At 45.9% G+C, this 12,475-nt stretch overlaps 1 protein-coding gene across 1 annotated transcript in view; it reads left to right on the forward strand.

Annotated features, from left to right (window-relative positions):
* The window catches only part of Deup1 (deuterosome assembly protein 1), a 56,935-nt gene that overhangs the window by 19,065 nt on the left and 25,395 nt on the right, over window positions 1-12,475 (forward strand). The window contains exons 5-7 of the mRNA XM_051198832.1: window positions 2,904-3,017; window positions 3,809-4,051; window positions 10,641-10,786. Coding sequence (XP_051054789.1) covers window positions 2,904-3,017; window positions 3,809-4,051; window positions 10,641-10,786 — 503 coding nt within the window. The remainder of the gene's footprint in view (window positions 1-2,903; window positions 3,018-3,808; window positions 4,052-10,640; window positions 10,787-12,475) is intronic.

Genomic DNA, 12,475 nt, shown 5'->3' on the forward strand with positions numbered 1-12,475 from the left:
CCCCCTAAAGCATTCTGGGGAATATTTACGGTTATTTGTGGATGTTAAGTGGTTGATGATAGGTATGTTTATTATCTAAAGGATATTTTCTAAACTAGACATGTGGGCCATACCTCTAATTTCAGCACCTGAGAGGTGAAGACCGAAAGATCTTGAGTTCAAGGCCAGTTTGGGCTCAACAGTAAGATCCTTTGTGAAACATTTTTAAAAAAGGAAAACATATTTACTATTTAAGCCAATCTTGTTCTGTTTTTTGTTATTTTTCCCCAGAGTTCTTTTTAAATTAAAAATTCTTTTAATTAATTCCTAAAATTAGCATACAAAATAATGGGTTTCCTCATGGCATCATCATAAATATGAAAATTAAATTCTTGAAATCTAACTTGCATTGATTTTTAAATGTTACTCATCCTCTATTTGGAACCTAATTTTATAAATATGTGACTGTTACTGAAGACTCATTCTTAATTTTTACATTATTGATTGTCAGAATCAGTCCATAAATGGACTGACCCCATTACCCTAATAAACAGAGTTTGTCATAAGGTATTTTTATGCACCATAAGGTATGGTGAGGTGCGTGCCGGCATTTCCCAGGCATATTCCCTCCACTCGATTTCAGATTGCCTTCCTCACTCACAATACAGACCTCCTTCACTGATTAGGACGTGTGTGTGTGTGTGTGTGTGTGTGTGTGTGTGTGCGCGCGCGCGCGCGTGTGCACACACACATATATACATCTTCAATTTCCAAAATTTCTGTGTAGGAAATAGGAAAAGGGCTATTTTTCTCATTCTAAGCAAGATAGTTTGCTTTCAACATGTTTCCTTTCCAGCATAGACCAGCCCGTCCCTGCAGCCATTTTCAAAACACTCCAGCCAAACACACCTTGTTCCAACTTGACATAACAGGAAACTATCCCCGTGGTTTTTACGGGACAGTTTTACTGTACTTGTGTACTGTAAATGGCTTGTTAATATGTGCACACTTTACTGTATAACCCTTTGAAAGTGGAATAGTTACAAACCGGGGCTGTAATCAGAGCTTGGAGCAAACCGTCCTCCATGCTAAAGCCTGGATGCAAAGGGAGCAAACAGTCGTCTGTGATAAAGCCTGGACACAAAGAAAGGCACAGTGTAGTGACAGGCCCAGCCGCAATTCTCTGGCACCTCTGAAGCCATGTCTGTCGCTCACAATGTTGTGTTGTACTATCATGCTCGACACTGCATTACTTGAGTGGGCACTAGTGCAGCTAAGCATGGTATGGGAATTACAAAACGTGCTCTCTGTTCCCCGAGTGAGCTGATTTTAGCTATCCCTATACACAATGGCTTTGAAAGCCAGAGGCCAATAAAGCCAACATTAGCTCAGGCTGCTACAGCAGAATGCAGAGGCTGGGTAGCTTAGACAAAGGGCCAAAGGTGAGGTCCTGATGAGGGCCTCCTCTTGGTTCATCTGCTGGTTGCACAGCAGACAATAGGGGGTACGGGAGGAAATGCTTATCTTTTGGGGATGTGTGCATGTGTGGAAGCCAGAAGTCAGCATCAGGCACTTACTTTCCCATCTTTGCTGAGATAGGGTCTCTCACTGACAGTATGTTTGGCTAGAATGGCTGGGTCCAGATCCTCCTGCCTCTGCCTGCCCGGCACTGGATTACAGATGGGTACCAACACACCATCCAGGATTTTTATACAATGGACGGGAATTGAACTCAGGCCCTTAGATTGCACAATGAATGCTTTACAAGCTGAGCTGTTTCCCAGACCCCTGGCTGGCTGTCTTCTCCCTCCTCCCCCCCCCCCTCCTTCCATCCTCCCTCCCTCCCTTTCTTTCTTTCTAATGTGTGGCCCTGGCTGTCCTAGAACTTGCTCTCTAGACTAAGCTGGCCTCAGACTAAGAGATCTGCCTGCCTCTGTTCTGGGATTAAAGGTGGGAACCACCATGGCTGGCCTGATCTTAATCTTTTATTGTAAGGACTGGAATCCAGCTCACACTGGCTCCAGGATGATAACTCAATAACCTCCCAACTTCCAATTTCATGACAGTGAGCATTAGGTTTCAACATATGTAGTTAAGAGGCCCAAACACTGAGCTTACAGAACTTGATAAATAGGCATCTTGCTAAGGTCAGAGGTGGCAGATCCCCTGGAGCTGCAGAGTCCTCTGTAAGAGTAGTTCAGGCTCTTCTTAATCCCTGAGCATCTCTCCACCTCCTAGACCCCATGCCTTAAGCAATGAAAGAAAATGTCCAGTGACTAAGTGTAGAGAATGAAAGAAAGGGAGAAGCATCTGAGAAAGGGCTAGGAGGTCCCAGCCGACGCCTCAGGGAGTTTGACTCTCCGTCGTTAGCACTCGTCCTTTGCCATATGAGAGATCTACACTTTCAATGCATTTAATATTATATGTATTTTAACATTTTTATAATTTCTTTAAAAAAAAAAAAACAACTGGAATGCCTGTTCCACACTGTTCTGAAAATGTAAAGTTCCCAGATGCCCCAGAAACCCAGGCTTTCTGAGCGACGACTCAATGCCAAGTAACATGGGTGGCCACAGCATGGGTATCCCAAACAGAACACATAACGTCACCTTTTGGCAGAGCACACACAGAGTGTGTCAAACAGGTGAACGTGTGTTTGGAGCTGGGTGGCATCACCAAGGCATCTCTTTATGAATCTGCAAATAATCCCCAATCTGGAAAGAGATTCCCCTGTCCAAGTGGTTCAGGTGTAGGACACAGAGCCTGTAATAATTAATGTGGGATTCCACCGTTTTCTTCTTTTCTTTCCTAGTAGGTAAAGAATAGGCTTTTTTTTTTTTTTCACAATGAAGATGCACAAAGGAGAGGGGCTCTGCTCACAGTACTTTAGTGAATAATAATTTCGTCTCTCCCCGTTCTGAAAGGAGTTCCGAGCGAAGTCAAGGGAATGGGACAAACAGGAGATCCTCTATCAGACCCACCTGGTGTCTTTGGATGCTCAACAGAAATTACTATCTGAAAAATGTAATCAGTTCCAGGTAAACTGAAACCTTACTGTTCTTGTTAAACTACCACTGTCTACATCGGAAAACACAATTAGAGGTTAATTACTGCCGCCCTTGCATTCGGCATGGAATCTACTTACCCGGGAAGCGTGCTCCAGGGTTGTGACCATGGTCCCGCAGCCTCTGCGTTTGCACCCTGCACTCGGGGGCCAAAGGCATGAGTTTGCGGCAAGCCTGCCTCATACAACAGGGCTCTGACTCACAAAAACGAGCAGTTTCACACGTCCTAACCCACCTGTAAGGCTGAGCATGTCCTCACGCGCAGGTTAGCGGCTCGCTGCCTCCTCTCGGCGGCGCTGTACCCCATGCTCTGTGCCCTCAGTTTGTGTAGGTTGCTTTTCCTATTAAACTGTAGAGGTTTCACACACTAGGAATTACTAAAAGCAGTTAAGTGTTAGCAACTGTCTGTTTTTTTTTTTTTTTTTTCCTCCTCAATCTGTTTCTGGTTTTTATTTCTTTACCATGGAGACATTTTCAACTATTATGCAATTGAATAAATATTTTTCTGTTATTATAGCTTCTAGATTTTCTCTGCTGATTAACGAGACCTCTCCTCCTCCAGACCCCTTCCCTGCTCCAAAGTTATGTAAATACATTTTCTCTTCATATCATCTGAAATTGAGATTATAAACAAACATAATGCTGTACTGTATAGGCCAAGCTTAATACTAAAATGCATCTTTACTAATTATTTTTACTTCTTTGTCTATATGGACGCCTAAATGTGTTCTTCGCTTACTTTACCTGATTATCATATTTCTCAGAAACAGGCACAAAGTTACCAAACTCAGCTAAATGGTAAGAAGCAATGCCCAGAGGGCAGCAGCCCAGAACTCCCTCACATGGCCTGTGACTCAGATCCTGGCTGCGAAGCCGGCCAAAGAGATGAGTTCATCATTGAAAAGTTAAAGTCAGCCGTGAGCGAAATAGCACTGAGCAGGAACAAGTTACAGGACGAAAACCAGAAGCTTCTGCAAGAACTGAAGATGTGCCAGAGACAGTGTCAGGTGAGGGTCTGTCCAGGGTGGTGTTAGGTGAGGGTCTGCACCGGGGCGGTGTCAGGTGAGGGTCTGTCCAGGTGTCAGGTGAGGGTCTGTCCAGGGTGTCAGGTGAGGGTCTGTCCAGGGCGGTGTCGGGTGAGGGTCTGCACAGGGTGTGGGGTGAGGGTCTGCACAGGGTGTGGGGTGAGGGTCTGCACAGGGTGTCGGGTGAGGGTCTGTCCAGGGCAGTGTCGGGTGAGGGTCTGTCCAGGGCAGTGTCGAGTGAGGGTCTGTCCAGGGCAGTGTCGGGTGAGGGTCTGTCCAGGGCGGTGTCGGGTGAGGGTCTGTCCAGGGCGGTGTCGGGTGAGGGTCTGTCCAGGGCAGTGTCGGGTGAGGGTCTGTCCAGGGCGGTGTCGGGTGAGGGTCTGTCCAGGGCGGTGTCGGGTGAGGGTCTGTCCAGGGCAGTGTCGGGTGAGGGTCTGTCCAGGGCGGTGTCGGGTGAGGGTCTGTCCAGGGCAGTGTCGGGTAAGGGTCTGTCCAGGATGTCGGGTGAGGGTCTGTGTTTTCAGCTTTATTTCCAGCTATTGATGAGCTGCACAGACACCAGCCTGACAGGGGTACAGACAGTTTTATGACAGCTTTCTATTTCACTGTCAACTCAGGCCAGAGCTCCTTCTATAAATAATTCTCGCCTGAGTAAATTCAATAATCCCATGGGTATGTTAGCCTCTGGAGTCTTTCGGTAGCACAGTATTATTATCAATGCAATATGCATTGCATCAGAACAGTGATCACAAACCTCTGTGCCTAAAAAGCACACCCCAGTAGCCACCCACCACCCTCCCCTCCAGGCTTATCTATCTGCAGGTCTAGACTTTAGCGAGAGGCATGGCGCTACTCTTCGATTTATCGATGGGAGCGCCATGTGTTAGTCCACTTCCCACCATTGTAGCAAAGCACTCTGGGTAAACCATGAAGATTAAAGGTTCCTTTAGGCTCATGGTTTGGGAGTGGCCTGTGGTGGGCCCGATCTCCCAAATCTCCAGCCCCCTGGCCCTTAAAATCTCTTTGGAGAGTGAGCAGGAGCACACAGGCCTTTGCCTGTCAATGCCTGGTCGTCACCCTCGGCCATCAGCCCCTGCAGAGCTGTCTTCTGAAGCGCGGTCATGGCAACACTGGAGGATCGATAGTGTTTTGTCTTCCTTAAGCCAACTTTTGTTTTCTTCCTACTTTTTGCAATCGTCGGGGAGATTTAGTGACAGCACCCTTCAAACCCAGCTCTGGTTATCGGTTCTTGCCCATGTGAATCCAGACGCTAGAGACGTCCTTACCAGCCTTTCTCTGCTTCTAGCCTCCTTTCCCACCTCCGAATGTCGTTGCTACCTTTTTCTTCACTCACTCGGCTGACCCATCTCTAGGCTCCTCTCATTTCTCCCCGTCCTAAGGCTCACTGCCTGAGCAGACCCCTTTCCCTGAGATATTCTGCCCTTCGTTTCCCGGGAACGTTTCCTAGCCCTGGACCAGCCCTCTCTTAGGTGACAACCTAAACCGTCCTGAAGCATCTGCCCTCCCCCATGGCCTCTTCCCCTGCATTCGGGAGGGGACAGAGCACAAGGCTCCCATGTTCTCCTGCCCCGGTGACATTCCTAAGACACCTGTATGTCCCCCATCTTGAACTCCAGCTTTGTCTGGAGAAAGACATTGTTCTAACATTAACTTGAGTATGGATATAAACACATAAACCACACTGAACTGAAAATACTAGACACGGAAGAAGCCAGGCATCCTCCGGATGTAGGACAGGTGTGGGGCTTCTTCCCTGGTTCTGTCATAGTCTAAGATTAATCCTTGTCTTCCTGGAGGTTGGCCAGGGTCTCCCGGTATTCACCTTCCTAGTTTCCCACCTGCCTGTGAGAGCTATTTGCACAACTGCTGGTTTCAGCTTCTCTAGGATGGGACATTGGCTCTACCGTCTGTTTAAAGACCATGTGAGCATACATTTCAAGCTGTCTTCACAGGCAGAACCTGTGCCAGGATCACCCTCAGCAAATAAGCAGATTATCTTCCTAGGTCTTCCCAAAAGAGTCTGGGTTTTAGTTCACACTGCACGGACTAAAGAACTGTGTGTTTTGTGTCTACTTGGGGTCTTTTTGGCTCAGGTCCCTGCAAGTCTGCTCCCCAAAGTGCTTGCTGGGTAGGTGGGGACAGACATAAGGATCCACAGAGCTTTGCTAGCCAGACGGTCTTGCGGGATAGTAAGCTCCATGTTCGCCGAAAGATCCTGTCTCCCTTTCTCAATAAAATAAAACAAAGTGGAGAGCAATAGAATATACCCAGGGTCCACCTCTGACCTCCTTACATGTACATGTGCGCACACACACACACACACATGTACGTTACAGGCATTAACAAGGCAAACCTAATGATTGTGGAACATGCTCAAGAGGGAAAAAAATCTGTTGTCCTAATAAAAATATTTTTGAAAACTGAAAAGTAATTTGGTTCAAAAGTTTCACGATTTCTCTTTGGAAAAATAATCAACAACCCCCTGTTTTTTCCCCTTCTCCCTGTGTTTTATTTCCAGCTGACACGCATGGCCCGTCCTTTTCAATTACTGCTGACAGTCCCTTGTTTAAGTTTGTCAGTTAATTTGAAGGGTTAAAACCATTGCTCCTCTCGGAGCATTAGACAAGTTCCTAACTAAGCAGATGGCCTAAGATCTGTTGTACAAAAATCTGCATTTTACCAAGAAAGGGTCAGATCAGTAGAGGTAAATAACGCTGGGACCATAATATGCATTTGTGAAAAACTGTGTCCTCTCCTTTTAGCCACCTGACAGAATGTTCCACGTCTTGCACACAAATGCAGAAAGACAGCTATATGTTGCAGGTGCCAGTTGTGTCTGCGTCTTCTCGAGGCGCATCATTTGTCCTTCTGCAACCTTGAAATGCGTCAGCGCACACATCCCACGGCTCCTGTTTATTAACTATCCCGCACACCCCTCGTGTTGTTAAATGTGCAGGATTCTCCACTCAAGATTAATGACAAAAAGCAGTGGTTCTATGTCTTTCAAACGTCCATCCTGGGAAAGTTAACTTCTCGTTAGCTTGCTAATACACTAAGAACTAGAGCAACACTGTCCAAGAAACGCGTAATCCAAGCATAGGTCTAATCTACATTCTGGAGTGTTCACTGTTGGTTTTTGGTTTGTTTCATTGTTTTGGTTTTTGAGACAGGGTCTCATGTAGCCCAGGCTGCCTTCAAACTCACCTGAGATGACCTTGAACTTTCCACACTCAGTTATCACACTCAGTTTTTGCAGTGCTAAGGACGGAACCCAAGGCTCCACCCATACTAGATAAAGCGCTGTCCAACCTGAGCTCCAGCCACAACCTGGGTTTAAAATCTTCTCGTAGTCACATTAAAGAACTATAGAGAAATAAGTAAATTTGATGTAAGTAGTATGTTTATTCAAACCAGTATGTGTGTATGTCAAGACAGTCATTTAAAATATAATTAAAATGTAAAAATTATTAATGAGATCTTACAGTTTTCACACAAAGTCATCAAAAACCTGTGTCTATATTACACCTAGACATACCCACATTTCGCTGCTAAATGCCTGCTCTATATTTAGGTTCCATAAAATATCAAACTTACAGGGAGCTTCCTGTGCTTAAACTGTTCCAGACACGCTTGAAAATGTCCCAGTAACAAAACCATTTTCCCAGATAGTTGACACATTGACAAATAATTGATTTGACTTTCATGCAAAATTGTATCAGTTTCAAAGCTACAGCCTAGTTTTTAAAATCCATTAATTTTCATGCCAACTCGGGCTTATTGAATCCAAAGCAAGAAGACAATTCTAGACTTATCAATATCAACTTGCCCTTGTACTTTATAGTCAGGTTACATCATGCTGTGGACCATAATCTAATTGCCTATTTATCTGTCAAGTCATTGTTTCCAATGTGTACAATGTACATCTTAATTTACATTCTCACACCTGGATCATTACGCATCGAGTTTCCCCTGGATACTCGCACAGGCCACCAGCCTGGAGTTGAGGCTTTCCCACCAGACAGAAAGCCAGGCCGTCTCTTTGACACCCGCATAACATAACAGGTGGCCTTTGCATTAAGGTAAATTGCTTTTCTACTGTATAACTAATCATTTCGCGTCTCTTTAGTTTTTGATATCTTAACTCTACCTGAAAAATCCCCACTCTTTAAAACAGAGGATGCCTAAACCAATCTCATAAGACATCATTTTGAATGTTTTTAAACCTATTTCTGAGTCACCAGGAATGTGTGTGCCTACGTATTGTGATCAGCCCCTCCCAAACCCAGGCCCTTGGGAAAAACTTGTAGTTGAAGACTTTTTCTTTAATAAAACATCCTGAGAACTCCCATCATTTAAGCAGAATCCACTGCTCATGACTGCCAAAAAGTAGAGCTAACCCACAAAGCGTACCAACTGATGAACAGAAACTCAGAATGTGGCATATCCATGTAACAGGACATAATCCAGTCAGAAACAGGGATAGATAGATGGGTACACAGCACCAGCGAGCGATGCCGGCATGCTCACGTGTAATCCCCACTCCTAATGCCTCCTCCCTTCCACCATCAGACGGCCAGGCTCTGAAGCTCCCCACATCCACATGCAGAAACTTACCTCTCCATCCTGCTCCCCTCCGGATTCTGATCTCCCACCCACCTTCTGAGGAGTCCCACCCACGGCTATTGCCATTTCTCTCCTGTCCAGATCCTCCACTTCTCTTGTGAACTGCTCAGGCCTCTTGTGGACCCACAGGGTCACCTGTATTCCCACATACTTCAGCATAGCTTGACTGCCATGGGGAAGGAGAGGGACGAGGTTCCCAAGTCATCGATTTTGCCAGCTCTGCCAGGAAATCTGACTGATGGCCTTGGTCATGCCAGTATCTGTCTTCCTGTTTTATTAATCAGAAAGGACCAGCACTGATTAGAGCTCACGCTTTGTACTTTGTTCAGACTTCAGGCTGTCACACAGGGTGCCTGTTTGCTCATTTGTCCTTTGTCTTTATATCCAGGATGCTGAGCTCTCTGAGGGCAGTTAGTATCTGTGCCCCAGAGCACGCTCTAGGAGCTTGATGAGGATTTATCCAGTGAGTGAAAGGAATTCCGTAAGACAGAGGAAGCAAAAGAGGAAACATGCTTCACTTAAAATTAAGCACATTGCTTTTAGGTGCTAATTTTAATTTTTAATTATTTGACAGTTTCATTCATGTCTATAGTGAATTTTAGTCATTTTTGCCCATCATTACCCCCTCATCCCCCACCGTCTGTCTCCTTCTTCCTGACAAGCCCTCTTCCAACTTTCATGTGTGTGGGTTTGAGTGTGTGAGAGAATGGTATGTGAGTGTATGTGTTCTGTGTTCATGTATGTGTGTGAGTGTATGTGTGTGAGCGTGTGCATGAGAATGAGTGTGTGTACATGTGAGTGTGTGTGAGTGTGAGTGTGCATGTATGTATGTGTGTGAGCGTGTGCATGAGAATGAGTGTGTGTACATGTGAGTGTGTGTGTGAGTGTGAGTGTGCATGTATGTATATGTATGAGTGTGTGCATGAGAATGAGTGTGTGTACATGTGAGTGTGTGAGTGTGAGTGTGCATGTGTGTGTGAGTGTGTGCATGAGAATGAGTGTATGGGAGTGTGTATGTATGTGAGTGTGTGTGAATGCGTGTGAGTGTGTGTGTGAGATGGGGGAGTACAGGGGCTGGGTTTGTGGGCAACCTTGTAGGTTTCGTTAGGATTGCTTCCGTGGGTGTGGACTTAATAATCGGAGCATGGACAACTCGCCGGTGTCTACATCATGTAGACACTTCCCCAGTAGCCATTAACTACCAGTAGCTTCTCAAAGAAGGGTGGGTCCTCAGGGGCCCCCTCTCATCCCTGATGGAGTGTTGACAGGCCCTATCTTGCACAAGTAACCACAGCTGCTGTGAGTCAGGCCATGTCCACCAGACATCATGCCAAAGACTCCTCGTCCCTTCCCTTCCACAGTATTTCCTGAGCCTCCAGGAGGTGGGTGACGATGTCCCACTTAAGGCTGGAGCACCCACAGTGTCTTACTCTCAGCATTACAGATATAGACAAGTATTCAGAAAGCAGTGGAACAGGTTTGTTTATCAAAGTAGCAGTAGCAGCTTCTTCCTAGGACTTACAATCTCCCCATCATGCAGTCCTGGGTCTGAATTCCTTCCTGTGGAGCAAGCCTCAGACCCAGTCAGAGTGTGGCTGGCTATCTCCACAGCATTCACTCCACTATTGCTTCAACGGGCACGTGTTGCTTGACGTGTTGGCAGCACGCACTGGGTAATACCACTGGCACATTTTCTCCCGTGGCGGCCTGCAATGCCCATTCTGGCACTGCAAAAGCTCTCCTGCAAGGAGGAAGCTAGCAGCTTGACTTCCCCATGCCTTGCAACCAGTGTTTCAGCAATAGGATCTGGTGGGCAACCTAGAGCAATAGCAATATCCTGTTTTGTCTTGAGGACCAGATTTTTTTTTTTAACGTACTGCGCACCATAATTCTAAAGCGAGTGTCAAAAATTCTCCTTTTAATGCAGGCCATGGAAGCAGGACTGTCAGAGGTGAAGAGTGAGTTGCAGTCGCGTGATGCTCTCCTGAGGATTATAGAAATGGAGAGATTGCACTTGCATAGAGAGCTGTTGAAGATGGGAGAATGCCAGACTGCTCAAGACAACAGGAAAAGGTACAGCTCTCACCGTGCAGAGAGACTCCTAAAAGCAGGCTGTATGTGTGCGTGAGAGGGCTTCACATCTGAGCTGGAATGAAGTTTATTCGAATCACCATGCATTCTTCAGGATATCAGTAGAAACAGCAGTGAAGAGCTGGCGTTTAGTTGTAGATTTGCAGAGAAATGTGATTTATTCTAATTGTTTCTGCTGTGGCTGCCCATAAGCCTGATGCTAACCTTTTCACTTGCTGATGGTGTGGTACGTTTGCCTCTGCCCTCACAATCTGTCGCTCATTACACAAAGTTATTGCTTGTCCTGGAGGGATGACTCAGTGGTTATGACTCCCAGAGGACCCTAGGTCAGTCCCGGGCATCCACGTCAGGTGGCTCACAAATACTTGGAACTGCAGTTACGGGGCACCCGACGCCAGGCACACTTGCACCCATGTGCACAGACACACATACATATGAGTAATTTAAAACAGGACAAATCTCTTTTTAAAAAGTTAGTACTCACACAGATTTTTCCCTCCATAGGAGTAGACATAAAGTAGGTCTCCTGAGGACTCAGAGTTTGCGTTTCTGAGGAGAAAGTCTGCTCTCTTTAGCAATTCACTGGTGTGGAACTTTCTTCTCAGAGTCAGCAAGCTAATGAAACAAATGATAGGATTTAAAAATCTTAATAGCTAAATTATCAAGGGTATTTTGCTGAGAAATGATTGTCACTACTTTCCAGGCAGTAATAATTTCTTCAAAGTTGTAGGACATGATGACACAGAAAGATGGCTGGGTGGTTAGGAGCAATGACTGATTATGCTTCCACAAAGCCTGGGTTCAACTCCCCAGATCCATACATGGCAGCTTATAACCACCTGTAGCCCTACTTCCACAGGATTCAATGTCTTCCAATGTCTGCTGGCACGACACACACTAACATGGTATACAGACATGCCTGCAGGAAGAATGCCCATCACACAAAATAAAAATAAATCTTTAAAAAAAAAAAAAGCCATTGTCAAGCTAGTCATGAAGGCACCGACCTTTAATCTCAATACCGTGGAGGGAGAGGCAAGCAGATGTCTGTGAGTTCTAGCCCAGCCTGGTCTCCACAGGGAGTGTCATTCTAGCTGGTGCTCCAAAAGAACGAAACTAATAAATTCTGTCCAAACATAGCCTGCTTTCTTTCAGTACACAGTTCCTACATATTTGGCCAATGCAAACTCTTCTTTATCCTCTGTCAAACTGTGTGATCATTTCGGTCCCCAAACCACGTCTTTTTCATTTGGAGCCCCCCCCCCCCAGATGTCTCTTTCTGGAACGTAATGAGATGTCGTGTCCTGAGCATTACAGCTTTCCTCTGTGTTAGACTCTTCAGCCTGCCTTTGCCTCCGCGGCTGCCTCCTGTCTGCTCTGGTGTCTGGGTGTCTTTGACTGGACCCTGCCTGTTCTTTACAGCCCCAGAGCAGTGCTTAGTGATGCTTCCGCTCATTTCCAGAACCTTTCCCATTTCCCTTCTTTACAGCACAAGCACCATGAGCTGACATGGTTTGCATCGTTGAAGAACAATTCCAAGACCCTTCCCCTAAAGGAAAAGCCATACTTCTTGTATTTGTATTAGCATGGTCATGTTTTCTAAGCACTCGTCCATATCAGAATGGCTTCCATTCACCCCCTGAACCGGGCAGCTCACCACACGGCGTTGGT

Source organism: Phodopus roborovskii, unplaced genomic scaffold (genome assembly GCF_943737965.1).
Source record: "Phodopus roborovskii unplaced genomic scaffold, PHOROB, whole genome shotgun sequence".
Lineage (NCBI taxonomy): Eukaryota > Metazoa > Chordata > Mammalia > Rodentia > Cricetidae > Phodopus > Phodopus roborovskii.